Raw genomic sequence first — 21,533 nt, 5'->3', positions numbered from 1 at the left:
AGCGGCGCTTTCGGACCTGAACCAAACGGGGCGCAGCGCAGCGCAGAGATCCGCGCGTCGCCGGACGGTGGAGCGCCGTGGAAGTTCAGCCTTCACATCGACGCTGACTGGAACTGAACCCGGTGAGAGAGATCCTGCGTCCCCCATGGTGCCGCTCGAGCTCGGGTCGGTGTTATTTTGGGTTTCCTCGTGAACATGGTGGCCGCGGTGAGCCCGGGGGAGGGTGGAGGGTTTATTTTTACTGAAGCACAGTGCGAGTCCTTGATGAAGTGGCAGGACTCTGATCTGGAGCTGTCAGGACAAACAGGGCTGAAACGCTGCTGGAGGGCCAGAGAGGTGAAATAGAGCGCCTCTCGCCACAAAACCCACAAAACTGCATTTTTTGGGTGGGTGGGTTCGCTCAGCTCGGCGCAGTGAGGGACCAACGGCTTACAGCCGTTCACATCAGCATCCGCGCTGAGTTTGGAGAGAGGGAGAGAGAGGGAGAGAGAGTAGCCCTGGCATCTGTTTACACCGCGTCTGAGCCGAACCTCACGGGCCGTCGGGGCTCCGACAGACTTGCGGATCAACATGTGGAGCCTGGCGGCGGCCACCGTGCAGCTTCTGGCCAAATCTGTGCGCCACGCCGCGGGGAAGGGCCACATGCATCTGAACCGCTGGCTGCAGAAAACCCCCGAGTCGCTGGACTGCGATAAAATAGACTTGTTGATCTGCAGCGCCGGCGCAGGGAAGGCGGAGGCGGAGCTGCAGAGCGCCGAGGCCGGCGTGTCGTCCTTCTCGGTCGGGGACCCGAGGAGCCCGTGCTGCGTGGCGACCTGTTGCTTCAAAAGCGCCCTGCTGGCGTGCCTGCTGACGGCCGTGTGCTTCTCGTCGTTGGCGCTGGTCCGCCAGCACCTGAAGGACCTGCTGCTGTGGGTGGAGAGCCTGGACGGCTTGGTGGGGGCGCTGCTCTTCGTGATCGGACTCATCACCGTGTCGTTCCCGTGCGGCTGGGGCTACATCCTGCTGAACGTGGCCGCCGGCTACCTGTACGGCTTCGTGCTCGGCCTGGGCCTCGTCATGGTCGGGGTCCTCATAGGAACCTTCGTGGCCCACGTGGCGTGCAAGCGGCTGCTCGCCCACTGGGTGCTGCATCGGGTCGGCAACAGCGAGCAGCTCAGCGCCGTTATACGGGTGGTGGAGGGCGGGAGCGGGCTGAAAGTGGTGGCTCTGGCCCGGCTCACCCCGATCCCCTTCGGCCTCCAGAACGCAGTGTTTTCGGTGAGTGGGGGACCGGATTAAATAAACTGCCAGCTTGGAAATAAACTGTTAGTTACTGTATATGTGTCACATATATTTATATACTGCATATATATGTAGTAGTTTAGCTCTGGTTGAGACATATATATGTGTGTAGTATATATATATATATATATATATATATATATTATGTATATATATATATATATGTGTGTATATATATATATATATAATGTATGTATATTTCAGAACTAGTATATATAGTATGTGTGTGTATATGTGCAGAGGTGTGTGTGTGTGTGTATATATATATATATATATATATATATGTATATATATGTATGTATATTATAGATACTAGTATATATATATATGTGTGTGTATGTATGTAGTATGTGTGTATAGTGATATATATACATACATACATACATATATACCACATATATATATATATATATATATATATATATGTATGTATATTTCAGAACTAGTATATATAGTATGTATATACACACATATATACATGTCAGATGCATGTAGTGTTGTTAGCAGTTTGTCTTTTTGTACCAGTACCACGGAATGATAACTATAGTAATAACTAGGCCTTTAAAAAGAGCACTATTATCGGAAAATTCATAAATGCTTCAGCATGAAGAGCCGCTTTAGTTCTGTAGAACTGTATCAAGGAGAGAAGATGATCCTGTGTTTTGTAAACTCTTCCTTCTCTGGCTGTTTGTGTCGCTCTCGTCTCTTCTCGCCTCTGCCTGCGGTGAGTTATGGGCGCAATGCATCATGGGTACTGTAGTTTTTGCGACGTCTAACTTTTAAAACAAACTACAGCTGTAAAATAAAACAGAAACCGAACTCAAATGGGAAATAATGAATACCAAAATAGTGCTCGCCATTGATTCAGTCAAATTCATAAATCCGCACACCCGAAACACTGAAAGCAGGATTGTATACCTCTCAGCACTGTGCGTCTGTGTTCATAATAGGAGAGAAGCGGTGTTAGATTTTAATTAATTAAGTTAAAGCCTTCTAGTATTTAAAGGATTTTGACTTGATCCAGCTTATGAGTGAAATGATGAGAGCATCTCCTTCTTAGTCCATGATTCAAGTCAAAGCTAAGCGTTCTGCACATATAGGCTGGAGGATAGTGACTGTCTGACATAGTAATTTTACTCTCAGGGGCGTTGTGTAGCCTACATTATTAATATTTGATTAAGTGACACATGAGAGAGAATTGACACCATTTAGGATTGCCAAGGTCAGAAAAGTGCATAGATGTGCACTCACATAGCAAGTGCTTGACTGCGGAACAGGATATGAAGAACGATCCTTCTAGGTGTCTTATAATATGTGCTTTTAAATGGTTGTGTTCTTAACGTCTTTGAGGTGTTTTAAACTGACAGTAGACAGTTATTGAAACTTTCACTGCACACTTGTCCAGTTTGTAGGAGATAAACAAAAAAACCCTCTGACATTTGTACAGTACTGTGCAACAGTCTGAGACCACCAATTTGTTTATTTAATTTCCAGTCAAAATAGATATTCAGAGTAAATTATTACTTTTACAGTGTCAGGAAAGCAGGAAACATATATTCAATAGAAAATTACACAAAAGTCTTTGATCCTAAGTATAATGTCAAGTCTTTCAGTATTCAATCCATCCACTCTTTTCTTTTGTGCACTCTACCACCACTTTAACTCTTCTATCCTTCCAGTTTGAAAACCAACAAGTTACAGCTGTGTCCTCCGAACAAAAGGTTATCACAGGTGTCACTGACAGTGTCCCTTTGAAGGAAGACAAACATTCACACAAGCAACTACCCAAACATACTTTAGCTGCCTTGCAAATGTTCTTCTCATGTGCATCTAAATAGATAATGGAGATATTTCTGAGGAGATGAAAGAGAAATAACAAAAAAAACAAGTGTTTCGAAAACTGGAGTTAAAGATTCAAAGAAAATGGGACCCCTGACAACCATGCAAGACCTGGTAGCTTTTTTTGAGAGGAGAAAATCAGTCTCTGCTTTATCTAAAGGTGTTTCTGGCCATCCTTCCACTGAGAGAAGACAACTCAACACTATAAGTCTGAAGGGAAGTGTAGCTGTCAAGAAAAAAAGTATCAAAGTATCTGAGAAAAGGAGACAGACAAAAAAAAGTATAAAATTTGCACTAGAACACCAAAACTGGACATGAGAAATGGAGTAGGGTTTTATGGATGATGAGTCTAAATTTGTAATTGTGATTACTTGGACCATAAAAAGCAGAAGCGTAAAATACAACCAGTTTCTAAGACTTAAGTTTGGAGTTGTGGATAAATATACCTGTAAATATCTTTGAAAAAATGAAAGCAAGTCTCCTGAGAAAAGGCTGTAATGAATGCAAAGACTGGACTCAGTAAATACGGAACATATTTTGATACTGTATTTTGTGGTTGTTGCGGTGTTCTGTGTAATTTTCTGTCATGTTTCTTTTCTGCTTTTGGGCACTGAAAAAAATGAGTAAGTTGTCCTTAAATACTTTTTGAGTTTTGAACAGTGCCGTACATAAAATGTGAAAAGTCTAGCAAATTTCTTTTTGTTTTTTTTAATTGTTGTTTATATTTTTGCTCAGTAATGCTTCTTGTATCTGTTAGATTTACAGTTTCCTCTCTGGGAAAATTGGTTGCAGTTGTTGGCACAACCTTATCTAGAACCCAGCTCATTCTAAGTTTGCTATACTGGGAAAAGAGACCATTGTGTCTGAGTGTATGAAGCGTGGGTGATTTTAGAGAACAGTAGGTGATGTATGAGCTCACATTTTGTTGGTTTTTGAAGTTTCTTTCTGCTAGCTTTAGAGGTTGGTTAGCTTTTGAAGTTATTCAGTGAAGCCGCTTCATAAAGGAGCTTAGTTCTCAGATGGGCTTTTACATTTACATTAAGCTTGGTCTTTTTAAGTGTTGGTGTGGTTCAGAAGCTTTCTTGGTCTTAATCAGCTTTTTGTTGCTCCTCTGTTTTGCATAAATATATCCACCAACCGACCACGTGATGCATATGGGTACTTACTAGGCCATACTGGAATTACGTTGCGTCTGCTCACAGTAAGCAGTTCCTGTAGATGTCTATGTTTCAATGTGCCCTGTGTTTTCTGCTGAAGTAGAATGAGCTGCATTATATGGGTAACCCAATACGATGTGGGCTGCATACTTTGCAAAAAAGTATCTTGGTTTTCATCTGTACATTGCATGGGGAAAATAGAAAGTACTAATCATTAGTAACGTGCTTAGATATGACAAATACAGCCTGTATTGAAGGAGATGTGCTGCTGTTTGGCAGAAAAGCTACCCAAAGAAAAACAACCTTTTAAGCAAAACCAGCAAGTTTTTTTAAAAGATGTCTGCCATCTTAAAACATTACAAAACATTACATTATCCCAAAACAGTAGCTTTTCCAAAAATAATAATTCTTATTAAAACAAGAAGGAATACAAAAAAGAAAACCTAGTCATATATTCTGCTGTCTATATTCTACTGTCTATCTTCATCACCCCAGCGAGTCCAGTAAAAGCTGCCAAACTGTGGTGCCGTCATCATTATGCAGGGGAAAAAAACCTACTGTTCTCTAATTTCAAACTTGACATTAGCTTCTAATCCATTATTCATCAGTCTGTGATTGTGAATCCTTACTGTGAGTCAGTGTTGTATTTCTTGCATGAAGGCAGGTGTAAGCTTGCGAGTATCTGACTGTGTCAAGAACAAATTCTAAGAAAGCAGCTTGTGGAGCTTCTAGAATTGAGAGTTAACTTAATTATCCAGTCATGAAGCCAGACACTGAAGAAACTGGGCTAGCTGTGACGTATGACTTTGGGATGAACTGTTTACTTGGTGTACTGTACTCAGTAAAATGGTATCATGGCACCATAGACTGAGAACAGTGGTAATGTATATTCTGAGCTAATGTTTTCTGAACCAAAAAATAAGTCATTAACATAAGTCAAAAACTCATTTATTTATTTATTTATTGGATTTGACACATTTTTATAATTGTAAGACTTTGCAGCGTGCTAACTGTTTACTAAAGGCCCGAGTCAGTAAAATTACAGAAGTGAAATTACATTTATTTCAGTAGAATTCACCCTGATGATCGGTTTCATGTTGCAAAATTCCAGGGTAAATATGTTTAACATGCAGAACCAGAGCTGGTTTAAGGGGAGCCTAACCACTTCCTATTTCTCCCATTATACCAAAAACATAACTGCAAAACTGCAGAGACACCAGCAAGTAACAGTTGGTGAATGTGGATGAATGGAGCTTAATGGCTAAAAAAGTTTCTAACCATTTCTGTGGAACTTCAACGAAAACCTACCAGTATCTTTTGGTTTCTCTACAGCAAACAGGTTTTGGGCCTCTAGCATTACTGCTACTGAGGGCTGATGGGTTGATGAGTTGATCAGCTCATTGGCAGAGTAACTGCACACACAAGTCACATCACTGCTGCAGTTATCTACACTTTCTTGCTGCAAATCAGTGTGCAGCACTATGCTGTGACAAGTATGTAGTTATCTGATCTAATTATGTTCACTTGTGCATTTGTACTGTTCATGTCTGATGAGTTAGCCATCTAAATTAACTGCTGTGTTAGCTCCTTGGCTAACTGCAGCTTCACATAAGTCAGCCCACTGCTGCCAACCATGGCACTTATCTATATTTTGGCCACAGATCAGTGTGCAGCATTATAGTCTCACAAGTATATAATCATTTGATATAATTATATGCTTCCCATACACAAAGGAAATCTATTTACATATATTTTTGACATGTAAACATTAAAAATTGACCCTATTACATATCTACGTATGTGCATATTTGACCATATATTGATATATATGTGCATGTATTGGCATATGTGTAAATATTCAGTTAAATATATTCAGTACATCTAATTAAAAACATCACATATGCTGCACTTTGTACATGTATGTTTAATACAAGCAAAATATGTAAATATTTTTCTTCTATTTTTATAGCCTGTTTCACAAAAAAGATCGCAAACTTTTCATGTGTCGTGTGACTGCAGCTTATGGCATTCATCACCTTTTTCTACAGTTACTAAGTCTGTGTGAAAACAGAGACAACTTGTTTTGTTACCTTAAAGCAGTTTGGCAACATTCTTAACTATACAGATTTGCTTATTCAGCTATGTGATTTGCATGGAATGCATTTGTAATAGAACAACAGTTCTCATGTTATGTTGCATGCATGTTATGTTGTTTCTCCTCCATTTAGATCACAGATGTGTCCTTGCCAAATTACTTAGTGGCTTCCTCAGTGGGCCTTCTGCCCACTCAGCTCCTGAACTCCTACCTGGGGACCACACTGCGCACTATGGAGGACGTTATAGCGGAGCAGAGCATAAGTGGATACTTTGTGTTCAGTCTACAAGTAAGCATTTTCCAGTTGCACTTAGTTTGCAGTGTTTTCTCTTGTCAGCCCTTGTCTGAGCCCTATATTTGTCAGTTGTAATGCAGCAACTAATACCGAAGGGATTAAAGGTTTGTCCTTTGATCTTTTTTGGGGGTTTAGTCAGGAACCTGTTTGCTTAGAAACACCTCAGTGAACGAGTATGTTCAGTTTTTCCTGAAGCATTTTCTCTCTCTTTTCTCCCCAGATCTTCATCAGTATAGGTCTGATGTTTTACGTCGTGCATCGAGCACAAATGGAACTGAACGCTGCCATCGCTGCCTGTCAGATGGAAATGAAATCCTCCCACATGAATGGCAGCATGGCAAACCACAGTAGCTCCACCTACTGCAGTAAAAGAGCTTTGGCAGGTGGGGGGATTAATGTGGTCTGATGCCTAATGTCAACATTTTTCCTGCTGTGAGCATATTTCACCTGCCTCATACCTGGAGGCACAGCCTGACAGGAATGCCAAGGTGAAGACGGATCAGAGGAGATGATTAGGCCATGGCAGGAAGTCTGTGTCCCTGTAGTACAGCTAGCAGGGAGAAGCTGCAGCCCTGGTCAGTCCTGCATGTTCAGGTTTAATGCTGGTGTGTGGCGACGTGTTCACGAAGCTGAGAACTTTCTTCCCAGAGAGGATCAGCACTGGTTGGATATCATCCCCAAAGGTTGGGACAATGGGCCAGTATTTTGTAACGAAAGATGAAGTTAAAATAGAGCCTCATAGTTTCTTCTGTATGTTTTGTTTTGAAATTTATTTTTTATATCGTACAAATTTAAACTAGAACATTTTTATATATATATCTAGAGCAGGTGTAAAGCATGTGATTAGGGAGAGCACTACAGTGTTGTAGAGTATATTGCTGTGGAGGGCCCAGCTGCTAATGTATATCAGATGACGCTCAGTGAGCAACATAATTCTTTAAAACATGTCTGATTTAAGGTTTATTACATTGGCTGTAAATGCTTAATATTGTCAGTTTTTATGCTTCTTTTTGATACTTTTCAATATCATAAACAAAGGAAAATTATTATTATTATTATTATTATTATTATTACTATTATTATTATTATTATTATTTGGAGTGGGAAAAAACTGTACCCCCTTGCTAGGAAAATGTTTGTTGCTTTTCCAGACTGGGTTTACTTACAATTTTTACAGTTCGGCCAAGAACAGATGGAAAGGAAGTAAAAATTTCCCAGCAGGATATTTAAGAATGTCCTGCCAAGAACCTTGAGTGCAGCATGATTAACTGAACAGTGTGATCCTCCCTGTTCAGTCTCTCATATTGCTGTATGGGGAGGACTGCTGAAATCTCTGGCCTTCTTTCTTGTATTATTTAACCAAATGCTTTGTTATAGGGCTGCTATAAGTTTTGTTTTCTCAGCTCACTAATTTTGCCTTTTAAGTTGGAACAAATTTACATTGCATTTTATCTTGTGCAATACGTGTGTTAGGCTATCACTGTTAATGTTTCAGGTAGTTTATATTATGATTATTTAAAACCGGGAGAGGAAAAGTTAAATGCTAAGTTAAGCAGGATAGTTGATTCATATTAATATTATTACTGCAATTATTTGATGGGATAAAATATTAGAAACTCAAGATTCACACAGATTTTAAATTAGCCATGGGAATGGATTCGTTAGCGGCACTTTAGGCCAAACTCTGTCACTTTCCCACAACAGGATTTAATGGGAGAAATGGATACAGTCATTTGCCTGAGCACTTCTGGTCAAATGACATGTTTTGTTGATTTTCTGAGTGAAAATAAGTTAACCCATCCTTTACAGGGAACACACTTAAATATGACATTTTTCTGCTAACTTTAGTGCACAATTTCTTATTATTTGCTGAGTTTAACGTATTGGAAAACGTGAGCATTAAAATGTTTAGAAGTGTGTTCTCTATAGAGAAAGTTAACCTTATTTTCACTTAGAAAATCAACAAAACGTTATTTAACCAGGGGTTCCCAGATCCTTGTATACGACTGTGTATTGGTGAAATGTATGCACAGATCCTCTATCGTCTCCACAGAGGTCCACAACGAATACGTGATTCAATGTGCACACATATCAAAACTGATAACCTTAAGTAATTATGTAATGCCGATGGTCTCGGACTCATGACACGGTCTGCATTTCTCACTCCTTAGAGATTCATTTAATTAGACACAAATGTCTCCTGAGCTTTGCCTGACTTAGTCGATTTGGATTCTAGCTGTTTAAATTAGCCCAAGGTTGTCTCTTAACAAGCTTAGCGCCATAGGCACAGTGTGTCTCCTACCCCAGAGTCCTCCTGGGTTCATTGGTCCTTCAATACTAAAGAGTACAGCTCACAGAATCCTGAACTGCTGTTCATACAACATCTCAAATTAATGGTTCTGAGCTGAGGCTAAAACAAAAGGGATGCAGCATGATATCGGAATCATGCTGGTGCCAACAGATAATGGCTTTGAAAACAAAAAATCAAACCGATATTTGATGACTCATTTATTGAGCAGAACATTTAGGCAATGCTGAGCTACTAAGCTTATATCTGCGTTTGTCTGCATTTTATTCATTTTACTGCATTTGCAACCCTATAAAAATAAATGTTGTATTTCTCTGTAATGCTAATTCAGCTAGATTTAGTCCCAGTTACTACAGTTTATAAATGTTTATGTATCGGCATCAGAATCAGCATCGACAGATCATGTGCATAAGTTTGGACACCCCTGGTCAAATAAATTGTTGGTTTTCTAGGTGAAAATAATTTAACACATTCTCTACAGAGAACACACTTCTGCACGTTTTAATACACAGTTACTGTTCATTTGCTGAATTTTGCTGCATGTTGAGGTAGGTGGATGTAAAATGTGGCTTGTGCAAAAGTTATAGCACAATTTATATATATATATATATATATATATATATATATATATATATATATATATATGTATATATATGTATGTATGTATGTATGTATGTATGTATGTATGTATATAGTGTTTTATTTTTTCTCAAATGGTTAGCCTATAAATTGTTCACTACAATTGGCAGAAAAATGTCATATTTAAGCTGTAAACATAGAGGATGTGTTAACTTATTTTTACTTAGAAGATCAACAAAACGTAATTTTACCAGGGGTGTTCAAACTTTTGCCTACAACTGTATGCACATGAAAAATATCCGCTATTAGCATCGGCATGTTCCTATATCTGTGCATCCCTAGTAAACGTATTCTTTTTCTGAGAGTTTTATAAAAGGTGGCCCTGTTTTTTCCGGTTGGAGAGGAACATAGAAAAATGCCTTTCTTTTTACAGTGGTCAGGGCAACAGGGCAAAAGGTCATTGCATGTCATTACAAGTCATGTGACCAGCCATATGACCAGCACTGAGCCACTAATGTATGACTTACAAGCTAAATGCAAAACTATGACTTTATTGTACCTTTAAAATGTATGCATCTGAGAACAAGTAGGTTTAAATTAGGTTTTGCATAGATAAAGCTATTATCTTTTTATCTGCTGATAGAATTATTTGTAGTTCATGCTGAATTTCTGCCATGAAATTTTCCCCAGAAGTACTAATGTTTAACTTTTTTAGTTAACAAGTGCTGTCTGTCCTGGTTTGCACATTGACTGAAATGTACTCCTGCAACTGACTGGAAACAGCACTTGAAACTTCCAGAATTTTGTCACATCACCTATTCACTGTACATCTACAGCATCATTAACTGACAATCGACAGGTCTGTGAACGGTGTGACATTAGGGATCTTCAACACCCATTTTTCCATTTTTGCATCACTTTACATGGTTTTGCTGCTACTTGGACTCAAAGGTCTGAGTGAAATGCTGATTAAGGGCTCCAATTAATATTGCAACATTTATATTATCATCTAATTATATCTTCACAGGCTGATAGAAACGGTTATGGTAGACAGGCCGAAGAACTTTTCTATTGATTTGTTACTTTTATTTTCCAACTTGCATGTCGTATGATATGGCACACAAAAGGACACATTCCTTGCTGATAATGTGGTACAAATCAGTTGGTCTAATTCTGTAATTCTTTTATGCATCCCAAATGAATTTGTATATGGAAAATGGAATGGGCCTTCTATTTTCTGAATTTAGCAATAATTGAAAGCAGAACTTGCAGAAACATCCTTGAGTTACATGGACAACAACATTCCTGGTCTTGTGTTACGATGTCAATCTGCCTTGTACCTCTTGCTGCCTATGACATGACAGGACAACAGCCTGTGGCATGTTCAGACACTTCATTTCTGTTGAGTATAAAACTAAAACTAAGGACATGTTTAAGGCATATAGTGTCAAATGCAAAAAAGGTTATGGTTTTCTACATATATATGGTAATCTATGGGGGAATATGACATTGTTGGGATACACATCAGTGTCCTTTGTTTAATCTATCTGCCCATTTAACAGACAAGATTATGCAACAGAGGAACTCTGTTAAATCTGATGTGGGGGCATCTCTGTATGGTTCTTGACAAGCCTTTATCTGAGATTACGCATATGGCTACAGCACATTCACAGCAAGGTATGGATGTAATTTTAGATAAAGGCAAATCAGGTACTATTACGAAACCTCGACCCCCATGAAACAAGTGCATTACAATAACACTGTATTTTGTAATACAGATTCTTACAGTGTGTAAATGAATATTTATCGCTGTACCATGCTTGTTCTGTGTTATTTATGAAATAAAAATGTCTATAATATAAAGTACTTGTTCTGATTTAAGGCCATTCAGTAATGACATTAGCTCTTTCTACTTTCTGCAGTCACGTTGCTGCAGTTCTCGGTGCAAGATATTTTTGTTAAGGTGAGTTCTGCGAATGTAGCTGAGTTACTGATTGACAGTCCAATGCTGCCTGATTACATAATGAAGGTTTCAAAGTTTTCTTTCCTTGTCTACACACTATCTCCTACCGAAACAGTGAGATGTGACATTTGCAGATTGCTCGGGTGCTGCGCCCGATTAAATTTATGCATATAAAGTTTCAAGCTGTGTTTCACTGCTCTGACATTACACAGCATGACCTTTACTTCCATGCCATCTTAGCATTAACAAGTCACTGTGAAACCCTTATTAAAGCCTTATACTAATCCTACTGTTACCAAAGCAGAAATGACCAGTTATGTGGTCTGGACTGTGGAAAACCAAGACACTGTGATTAGGTGGTTTTAAAGTGATACTGTGGTGAGAAATCAAGTTTAGAATTTTCACCTTATCCCATATGTAGAAAAGCAGCTAAGATGAATTTGGTGTCCAAAATTCTGCATTTTTGCATCTAAATTGGTTCAAAGTCAGAGTTGAAAATGCATTTCAGACTTCTGACTTGGATTTTTGCTCTGAGTGACCCTATGCCTTAATTTTGTTTATTTTATGAAAATAAATGATTTAACATTCCATTTTCTCAACAAAACAATCATAACACTACTGAAACCTTACAAAATGTATTGGTAGTGACAATTTTAGCAAAAATCAAATCAGCTAGCCAGTACATGACTAGCAAACACAGCTTTGAACAGTTGTACACACATGAAATCATAATAGTTTTCATTAAAACACAAAGTGTAGTTAGTAACAGAAAATATATGTTTCGGTAGTGACAATTCTTAATGTTACACACTGATTTTCAGAGTCAAATTCACCTCAAAACAATGGGATCTAACTCACCATGTGGCCATGAGGGACAGGGATACAGTCTCCCTCCTCTAAAATGCAGCTATGTGGCAAAAATAAGGCTCCGCCTACTGACTAAAACTGTTTTGGTAATGACAAAAACTTGGGACAGTTTTTTTTTTTTTCATTAAAAATGTAACTCATGATCAGTCCAAATCTTTTAAATATATATATATATATATATATATATATATATATTTATATTTTTATTTTTTTAAAGAATGGAAAATGTAGTGTAAGTTTAGGGTTTGGGACAGCCACCTCTCCATAGAAAGTTCCCTATAAATGATGATTTAGTATATTTTAAACTCATATAATCGATTATTTTCTCACTCTTCACTCTTTTAAAGGAATGGTTTATTGGCCAATCAAATTTACACATTGCCCTGACACCAAACACAGTCAAGCAGGCAACATGTTTGGTGTCCAAAGGTTTTCTTTAGTTTAGTTGTGGAGCATTGAGGCTAATATAATAGAAGTCTATGGGAGACATACACTTCCGTTATGTTTTAGCGACATTAGCCTTTGAAAGGACACAAAACAAGGGTAAGAGGAAAATTGTGTAAATTAGATCATTTTAATGTGAACCACTAGATATACGAGCCTCCACTCTGCAGAACCCAGCATTAGCGAGTCATGATGGTTGATAATAGTTCATAACCGGAACATTCAATTTCACTGTTTTATGCAAGACAGAAAGTTTATGAATCAAGAGAAGTTGGAAAAAGACAAAAACAAAATGAGCGTAATGTGGGTTGTAAAACTTTGAACTGAAATAAAAGGGTTGTAAACTATAGAGACTCTAGGAGAAGAGCAACAAAGGAGCGTGTTTACATCCATGGCAGTACTATGTAGCATTTTTCTCTTTGTATCACAGAGCCTCAGGCAGAAATCTTCCTAGAATGTAGATTTCATGACAGTTTAGATGCAGTGTTCACACATCTGACCTCTTCAAAGGTTGATCAGCTCTGGCAGTCCTCAAGGTCATATGGAGTCACATGTCTGTCTTGCCTAAGATAGCAAACAGCCTGCACAGATCGCCAGCAACTTTAAGTGCAGTTAGGGCCTAAAATGTCCCCACTAATAAACCAGGGCATACAAAGCATACAACATTTGTGACTGTCAGAGCCAAATTCCAAAGTACACACAGATAATAGCCTGTTAGTCCAGCTGTTGTAGGTCCAAGTACTCTCTTATCAGCTGGTGTACTTTAAAATAGACTCATTATATTTTAACAGAATCCAGCTGAGTGAATGCCAGATACGGTCTGTGTGGGGAATGAGGTCCCGATTCACATTCTGACCACTGACAGGATGCTGCTTCTGCACACAACTACAAACATGCTGAGCAGCTAATTAACTGTTAACATTATTACAGTCCTATTCCTAAAACTTTATAGAGCAATGCCTTTTATGAGACATAAACCAATAACTCCACTATTTTTAACCACATATTTATTTAATGTCCACTCAAAACATTCAGTTTTTCAGTTAGAAAAAAGCAGAAAACAAATATTCAAATCTATGCAGTATTTTTGGTTAATCCACTCTTTACTTTTGTGCACCTACTGCCACTTTAACTCTTCCACCCTTTCACTCTTCCCACCAATTTTTTTTTCTAAAATTTCTGTATAATTTAATAGGTAAGATGTAAACAAAGTCATTCAGAGTGGTCTAAAGTCATCTAAATCATTTGATGTCTCTAAAAGCTTCCTTAGAGTAAGTTTTTATGTCAAATGTTAATAATACAATGGTTAAAATTATGCTTTAAGGATGGTTTTGAAAAGGTTTTGGCCTAAAACACATAATAAGTAATAGCTAAAATCCACAACCGTTCAGATTTACCTCTATTTTACTGTCTGTAATCGTTTTTACATATAAACCTCAGCAGACATGTAGGTTGACTCGTCATTTTGAATAGTAAATAAACTGGCTACATATGTGTTATATACACTGTGTCTCCTGGTTCCTATCACCACTGCAAAGAAATTTAGTCAGTACGGCTCTCTGTAATGAACATCAAACCACTCCGAATGACTTGCTTTACATCTCGGTGATTGAATTATGTAGAAATTTTGAAAAATCAGTGGAATTCCCCTTTAAAACCAACAAGTTACAGGTGAGTCCTTCTGACAAGATCTTCCAAAAGGAGTCACTGACATTATGCTCCTCTTCAAACAGACACTAACATTCACAAAAGCAGTGCCCCAAACTCACTATAACTGCCTCACAAATGTCTCTCTCATATGCATCTTAAATGGCTGATGGAACTCTGAGAAGATTGAATATGAGATAATCCACTTGTATAAAAAAACAGGAGTTTCCAAAACTGGAGTTCAAAAAACTTATTGAAACATTCAGAGAAAATGTGTCTCCTAACAACCACTTGCAAAACCGGTTAGGCCACCAAAACTGCCCCCATCAGAAAAACAGCACTTAAAGCCTCCATCTATGAGAGACAGGAGAAAATCAAGCTGCTTCAGATCTGAACAAATCCACAGGTGTTTCTGTCCATCCTTCCACTGTGAGAAGACAACTCAGCACTGTGGGTCTGAAAGGATGTGTAGCTGTTAAGAAGCCTTTACTGAGAAAAGGAAACAGACTAAAAAGAAGAAAACTCATAAATCAAACAGAGCAGCTGCTGGTTTTAACAGAAAAATGGACTGACCACCCCAGAGTCCAAACCCCAGCATCACTGAATGTGTTTGGGAATACCTGGATTCATCCAGCTTCTAAGACTGAACTTTGGAGGTGTGGAAAAACACCCCTGAATATGTCTTTAAAAAAACTGAAACCAAGTCTCCCAAAAAGAAAGGAAACTGTAATAAAGGTAAAGAGTGGACACACCACATACTGAAAAACAGTTGTTGAGGATTCTGTGAAATTTTCTGTAAAATATACAGTGCTGTGCAAAAAGTTTTAGCCACCTAGGGAAAAAAATATTTAAAAACTATTTATCTGGTCAGTAAGTGTTTATGTGCTCAGACAAAACACTAATTGTAGAATAAATACAAATTACAATACAATAAGAAGTGATTTTATACATGACAATATGTTCATTTAACCATCTCCAAACCTTTCCTTGGGGAAGCCCGGTATTATTTGTAATCATCATCCAATACTTGGTTTATCTAATCAGTGCTGATTATGTTAAATTAAAATCTGGAACCAAACTTTGTTCTTCAAACTAGCTCACTAGATAACTAGATAACTGCTTAGGTCCCTAAGACTTTTGCACAGTACTGTGTGTTTTCTGTTTTCCTGACGCTGGAAAATGAATAACTTGTACTTAATAGCTGTTTTAACTAGAAAGTAAAGAAGGGTGGTAGAAATTGGTACTATATATACACCTGGATGAACATTATAGGGAAATGGATTAATTTGTAGAGGGTCACAAATTCAGTAAAATTAATCAAATGCAGACATTTTAACTCAGTAACCCAAAGTTGCATAGAAGTTCTGCTCTTCTGGAGTAAAAATACACAAGTTATCAAATATCAGTTTGAAATATCAGTCTATACATCTGTCCATACTGATATTATTTATATGTAATCATGCACCCCAACTTTATATGGTCTATATATTAAGTCTGTTCTTTGATACTTACCCCTTACTACTTTTTCAATGCACCACAGGACTGTACGGATTGCACAAAACTACTTTTCCTTTTCTGATACCAATATTGAATATATCTCACCCACCCCTGTATCAAAACCCAGCATTTTTTTAAATCTACCCAACATCTATACCCATCAGTGCTGAAAGGCCATATCTAATTACACGTCAATACTGTTTAATCAGCCCAACATACATTAGATTCATTTCACTACATTAGAATTTAGTTTATTAAGATTTTATATATTTATGCACACATTAATATCAAAAATACGAGGCACATTCAAAACTATTAATGATAAAAATACATGCATCAAGACTTCTAAAGGCTTATGTTCCCAGAACAGGTGAAGTCTTGATTAAAACACAATAAAACACAATGGTGGATGCTTTTGTGTAATTAAGCCTAAGCTCAAGCAAAATCATTTAGAGGAACCAGTCCTAAGAGAGGCACTTTCAGTCCCTAAATGAGATGATACAAACTGGTAAGATCATGATTGATCATGGCTGTGGTTCTTTTGCTTGAATGTAATGTTGTCACTGCTTGACTCATCAAATATGAAAGTGTTTTGGTGAGGCAAGCAGGAACTGTAAGAATGTGACTGAGCATCTACGGTCACACTGTAGGGGTAGGTCAAAATGATTAGAAATGGCAAGTGTAGACCACGCCTTCTCGCCTGAATCAAGCTACAATTAATAACTTACATTTACAGGCCGTTTTGACTGGAAATTAATTGGAGATCTGACTTTTTTTACAGTGGCGTATCTGTATGAAACTGCCTTTTTGTATGAATCTGTGCACAGCAAACAATGTACAGCCAAAAATATGTAAAGAAATCGAGGTAGGTCTTTAATTTCAGTCAATTTCAACAGTTCATCCCATGCTGTCCAGCGAATACATCATATTCAGATATTCTTTTTAAAAATCAGGTGAAAGTGCAGTAGATTCCCCAGTGATCACTTGTGTAGCGGCCACAGTCCAGTTTCTCCATTCCAACCAAGGCCATGTGTTCAGGAGCCATTCGAGGCCCTGCTTTTGCAGGTCTCAGGTAAATGCGGTCAAAGCGACATCTACTGACGTAAGACACAGTCTTATTGCTATTTGTTTTAGTGTCCCAGGTGTATCTGCAGTGCTCCTGTTTGCCAAGCTCCTCCCACACGTCAATCGCGCCAGCAGGGAGACCTCCCACCTTAGCCACCTACCCAAATGTGGAAGAAGATAACGAAAGATCAACAACTATATGGCGCAGCTTCCCAAACAAAGATTAAGCCTAGTTGTAGACTAAATTATGCCACAATATAACACAAGAACCTGAACATCACTAACTTGCTAAAACTTTACATTTATTTCTCCTTAATAACTCTGGCATGAGCTGTTATTAGGGCTGCAAAAAATGAATATCTTGATATTTGACCATTCAGGTGTGTTTATTAACTAATAATCGATTTTTCTGACAAACTGAGGTATTGTTCACCAAGAGCTTTGTTTGAGCCTGCCCATAATTTTGAGCCATAAGTAATAGCTAAAAATAAATTATATAATAATAAATATGTAGATTGACATTATAGCTTTTCATCATCTTTACCATCATTTGACTGGGTAAACATTTTAATGTGCTAGTTCCCTCGATGAGCCCTGTGTCCAGTGGACTAGCACATTAAGCACTGGAAAGGTTTCCAGGACGAGAGGAAAGGACTTTTTTTCATGAAAACTATTATTACAAAATAGGAAATACTTTAAGCTAATTAAGCTGACGCTCATTCAACGGTTTTTGGAAGTAGCCTGTTAAACAGAGACTGATGTGGCTTAAAATATTCTGGTGACTAGTGTTATAAAATGTTACATGATGAGCTTTAGTGATGTTTGTAAGAGTAACGTTAGCTCATTCTGACAAAACACCAGCGTGGGGGGAAAGCAACTGTTTACTGACTGTTCTGCTGCTTCAGAATAAACATTTGTAGTTAACTGAATTGAATTGAAGTGTCTTTCTGGTGGTGAAATTGCAAAGTTTAACTAGTCATATATATATCTTCACATATAGATTGACATCTTGTATATCTTTTATCCATATCTTGTATAATCTGGAATATATACATCAATATTCTATCCACTGTGTATCTCAGACACACATATATGGAAGTGTACAACTGTACATATCACAGCTTTTATTTCATAACTTATATTACTGTACAAAAACTGTATACTGCAATGGTCTAACACTGGTGTGTACTAACGTGTATATATTTTTTTTCTTATATATTTTTGTATATTGAAGTACTGCAAGAGGGGCTATGCAACAGATTTTCACTCATCTTTGCACCTGTGTAAATGTGATGTGACAGTAAACATGATTTGATTTGATTTGATTTGATATGATAGTCAGTTTGATGAAGTGGCAAATGTTTTTTCATAGGTTTACACTAAAATGTAAAAGCACACTTAATGTGTAAAAGAAGCCCTTAAATTCAGATTTTTTATATATGATTCAGTAAGAAAAAGGATCACCTGGATCTTTAAAACAAATATTAGAAAATGTAAGAGATGTTCAGTATCATGCAAAATTACCTCAGAGTCTCTTAGATTGGTGTCACCTCCAAAAATAACCGTCACATTATCTGGCGCCTCTTTTATCTTCTGGAACACCATCCCTAGCTGTTTCATTCTCTCTGTAGCCTGGTCTTTACAGCTCTCCAAGTGTGAGGTCATCAAATATAGTTCTTTACCCAAGAATGTCACCTGTGTAGTATAGAACTATGGTTTAGCTATGGTTTAACTATGGTTAAAGAAAGCTTAAATTCATGTGGACAGATTCAAAATGGGTTCTGGTGCCTCTTCTTTTCTGGGACACCATCCTCATTTCCCTAGTTTCATGGCAGACTACAGTGAAATTAAGAACATCTCATGGTTTGAAACTGTCTACAGAATAAATACTATTGTATGTACAATATGTGGACAAAAACCTACTTGGGCACACAAAATATTCCTCATCATCTGTGTTGTTGGATAAGAAATTATTTCACTTTTTTGTAGTTTTACTCTTGATTTTTTCAGCATAAGACCAGTGAAGTATCCATCTTCATTTCCTGTAAGGACAATTTAACATTTATTTTTATCAGAAAAGTACTTCTACACAGACCTCATCAAGATCAGTACCGTACCTTCGATAAACAGGTAGCTGACAGCACGTTTTTTAACATACTGAGCGTATGAAGGGATGAGTTCTTGTAGGAACACCACATCTGGTGTGTATCTGCAAGAGAGACCAAAACAAACTTAAACAACTTGGGCAGCAAATTTCAAAAACACTCCACAACGTACTATTAAATTTGAGATTCACTCCGGCAGACTCACAGCGCCAGATATGAACACAGGCCTCTGGCGCGTTCTGCAAGACTTAATGTGTCCAAGCCATCCACATTCCAGGAGATAAGAGAGAGCTTGCTGTCACCTTCATCATCCTCGCTCCCTTTTGAGCTGGTGCTGCTGGAGCAAGCAGGCTCCTCCTCAGTGAGATCAATACTGAAATTACAAAACAAAGTGGTTAAATTTCATCCAGAACAAAACAATTCAGTATTTCAAGAGTTGTTCTTCTGCAACAAACCAGATTTTATGAAATGGGAAGAAAGAGAGAGGAGAAAGGAGTGCAATGCTATTTTACAGAAGATAATACTAAGGGTGTAATTTCAAAACTCACAAAATGAACGTTTAAAATTTGATTTAAAATTATCACCAATACACCCCTTGGTCTCTTCCAAGGGTCTCTGATTTGCTATCTTTTAAATAAACTACTGTCACTGATCAAACGTAGTTATCTAGTGCATCCTATCAGGGTAATGTGGCCCAGGGGGTATGTTATGGATATACCCACATTAAATGATTTTTTTCTTCGGTCACTTATAAATTCTACAAATTATTTTTGCAATTCTATACATTTATATTTTTAGTCAAACCAATCAATATAGCATATAAACATGGTAAATATCTGAATCAAGACAATTTACCATATATTATAGTATTAAAAATCTACACAGCCCCTAAGGTGACATGGTGACTATTTTTTAACAAGGCCACAAATTAATATATTGAGGGCACAAATTATTTTACTGAGGCCATGAGTTAAGTTCCTCATTGCCACAAACTAATACAGAGGCCACAAATTAATATATTGAGGCCACATGGCCACAAGGAATTTAACTTGTGGCCTTAATATATTAACCTGAGAGCTCAAGATATTAACTGCCGTCCATGCCTTATTAAAAAACAATCTCCATTTCACCGTAAGAGCTGACCTCACTGACCTTGACCTCAAAATCAAAAATCGTATCAAATGTGAAGATGTGTGTGCATGTAAACTGTAGTGTCCCACTACTTACTAAATTCACTTAGTTACAATTAGTGACTCATTACTAGTGCACTAATTATGCACTTTATTAATAACCATATCCAGCTATATTTTACCAGTGGACTTGCTGAGGGTTCATCCTCCTCTTTGTCTCTGGAGCATCGTCAGTCTTCTCTGGATCATCAGCCTCCTTTCTCTTACTCAAAGGTCTGTTCCTCTCCTCTTCTTTGTCCTCAACGTCAAAAACTGACTCCATATCTGCTTCGAAGAAAGAGTTTAAGGCCCGCTAAGACAGAAAAATAATAAACAAGTATTCAGTTTCAAATGTAAACAGAGGCCGGTGTCATACCGGAGAGTGTAAATGGTGACTTGGCTGAGGTCAATTATGTTCGAATTTTCCCGTTCCACCTTAAACGGTGCAGTAATTCCATTCTGGCCCCGGAGCCTGCAGCGCCAGAGTGTAACTGCTGCACCATTTAAGGTGGAACGGGAAAATGCGAAATGAAGCTGGCGAATATGTTACAAACCTCCATATCCCAGTCATTTTCAGCGAGGTAACACTGAGCCACCGCGCTGTCCGACCCGGTGATAGTAGCAAACTCGTCACACAGACGCAGCCTCGTCTGCTCTAAATCCTCCATTTCTTCTCTGCCGGACATTGTCCACTGTCCACTGTTCGCGGTCCGGACGGTCAAAACAGCTCCGCACGGCGGGACATGTTCAATCCGGTGTACGTGTAAAAACACTCCGGGTGCAACACTAGTCGCCGAAGTCAGTGGCTGTGTTCCGATTTGCGCACTAGTCAGAGCGTGACACTGTGAACCAGTTTCTCATTACGTTCAAAAAGGACATCATTTTCAACTGTTTATTCTGTGAGGTAGACCCAGAAACTCTTATCCACCTGTTTTGGCCCTGTACCCACAAAAAATAGCTCTGGAAAGATGTAGATTTTTTGTAGGTTGTATTGACCCTGAGTTTAATCTTTGCCTAGTTAATGTATTGTTTGGCTTCAGTCAGCATAAAAGTAACGACATTAAAGATTACTGTTATTATTATTGGTGTTGTTGTTGTTGTTGTTGTTATTTGATTATCATTGCAGCAAAAGTTCATATTCACAAAAATAAATGTATTCATTCCATACTGGAATTTCTCAAATGAAGTCTGAAATACACAATATGTAATTTTTCAAACA

General features: G+C 38.1%; 2 protein-coding genes across 3 annotated transcripts; one reads left to right on the top strand and one right to left on the bottom strand.

The window, feature by feature from the left end:
* The first annotated feature begins 548 nt into the window (after positions 1–548).
* tmem64 (transmembrane protein 64) lies at positions 549–8,446 on the top strand. Its single transcript, XM_036566235.1, has 3 exons — positions 549–1,260; positions 6,509–6,664; positions 6,891–8,446. The coding sequence occupies exons 1-3, from the start codon at positions 571–573 to the stop codon at positions 7,074–7,076; spliced, it is 1,032 nt and encodes a 343-aa protein (XP_036422128.1). The 5' UTR covers positions 549–570; the 3' UTR covers positions 7,077–8,446.
* A 7,919-nt stretch (positions 8,447–16,365) lies between these two features.
* Positions 16,366–21,427, bottom strand: tdp2b (tyrosyl-DNA phosphodiesterase 2b). 2 transcript variants are annotated; one of them, XM_036566232.1, is made up of 7 exons: positions 20,869–21,427; positions 20,458–20,627; positions 19,351–19,518; positions 19,158–19,249; positions 18,964–19,082; positions 18,565–18,735; positions 16,366–17,197 (listed from the first exon to the last, which is right to left on the bottom strand). In XM_036566232.1, the coding sequence occupies exons 1-7, from the start codon at positions 20,998–21,000 to the stop codon at positions 16,925–16,927; spliced, it is 1,125 nt and encodes a 374-aa protein (XP_036422125.1). In that variant the 5' UTR covers positions 21,001–21,427; the 3' UTR covers positions 16,366–16,924. The 2 variants fall into 2 exon arrangements, with proteins under 2 accessions (XP_036422125.1, XP_036422126.1); XM_036566233.1 differs by lacking the exon at positions 20,869–21,427 and adding an exon at positions 20,691–20,726 and having other exon boundaries at positions 16,779–17,197; positions 20,458–20,599.
* Positions 21,428–21,533: the final 106 nt, after the last annotated feature.

This window comes from Colossoma macropomum, unplaced genomic scaffold (genome assembly GCF_904425465.1).
Source record: "Colossoma macropomum unplaced genomic scaffold, Colossoma_macropomum, whole genome shotgun sequence".
In the NCBI taxonomy this organism is placed as follows: Eukaryota; Metazoa; Chordata; class Actinopteri; order Characiformes; family Serrasalmidae; genus Colossoma; species Colossoma macropomum.
Note: the sequence above shows the minus strand (reverse complement) of the source record. Positions and strands in the feature narration are given on the sequence as shown.

What these genes read in the sequence shown, in the direction of transcription:
- tdp2b (XM_036566232.1), bottom strand. Translation starts at nt 21,000, where the DNA reads ATGTCCGGCAGAGAAGAAATGGAGGATTTAGAGCAGACGAGGCTGCGT. An exon ending in CAGCTACCTGTTTATCGAAG is followed by an intron (nt 19,083 to 19,157) that starts GTACGGTACTGA and finishes TTGTCCTTACAG; the next exon opens with GAAATGAAGATGGATACTTC. An exon ending in CCAATCTAAGAGACTCTGAG is followed by an intron (nt 17,198 to 18,564) that starts GTAATTTTGCAT and finishes ACATTTGGGTAG; the next exon opens with GTGGCTAAGGTGGGAGGTCT.
- tmem64 (XM_036566235.1), top strand. Translation starts at nt 571, where the DNA reads ATGTGGAGCCTGGCGGCGGCCACCGTGCAGCTTCTGGCCAAATCTGTG. An exon ending in TCCAGAACGCAGTGTTTTCG is followed by an intron (nt 1,261 to 6,508) that starts GTGAGTGGGGGA and finishes TCCTCCATTTAG; the next exon opens with ATCACAGATGTGTCCTTGCC. An exon ending in ACTTTGTGTTCAGTCTACAA is followed by an intron (nt 6,665 to 6,890) that starts GTAAGCATTTTC and finishes TTTTCTCCCCAG; the next exon opens with ATCTTCATCAGTATAGGTCT.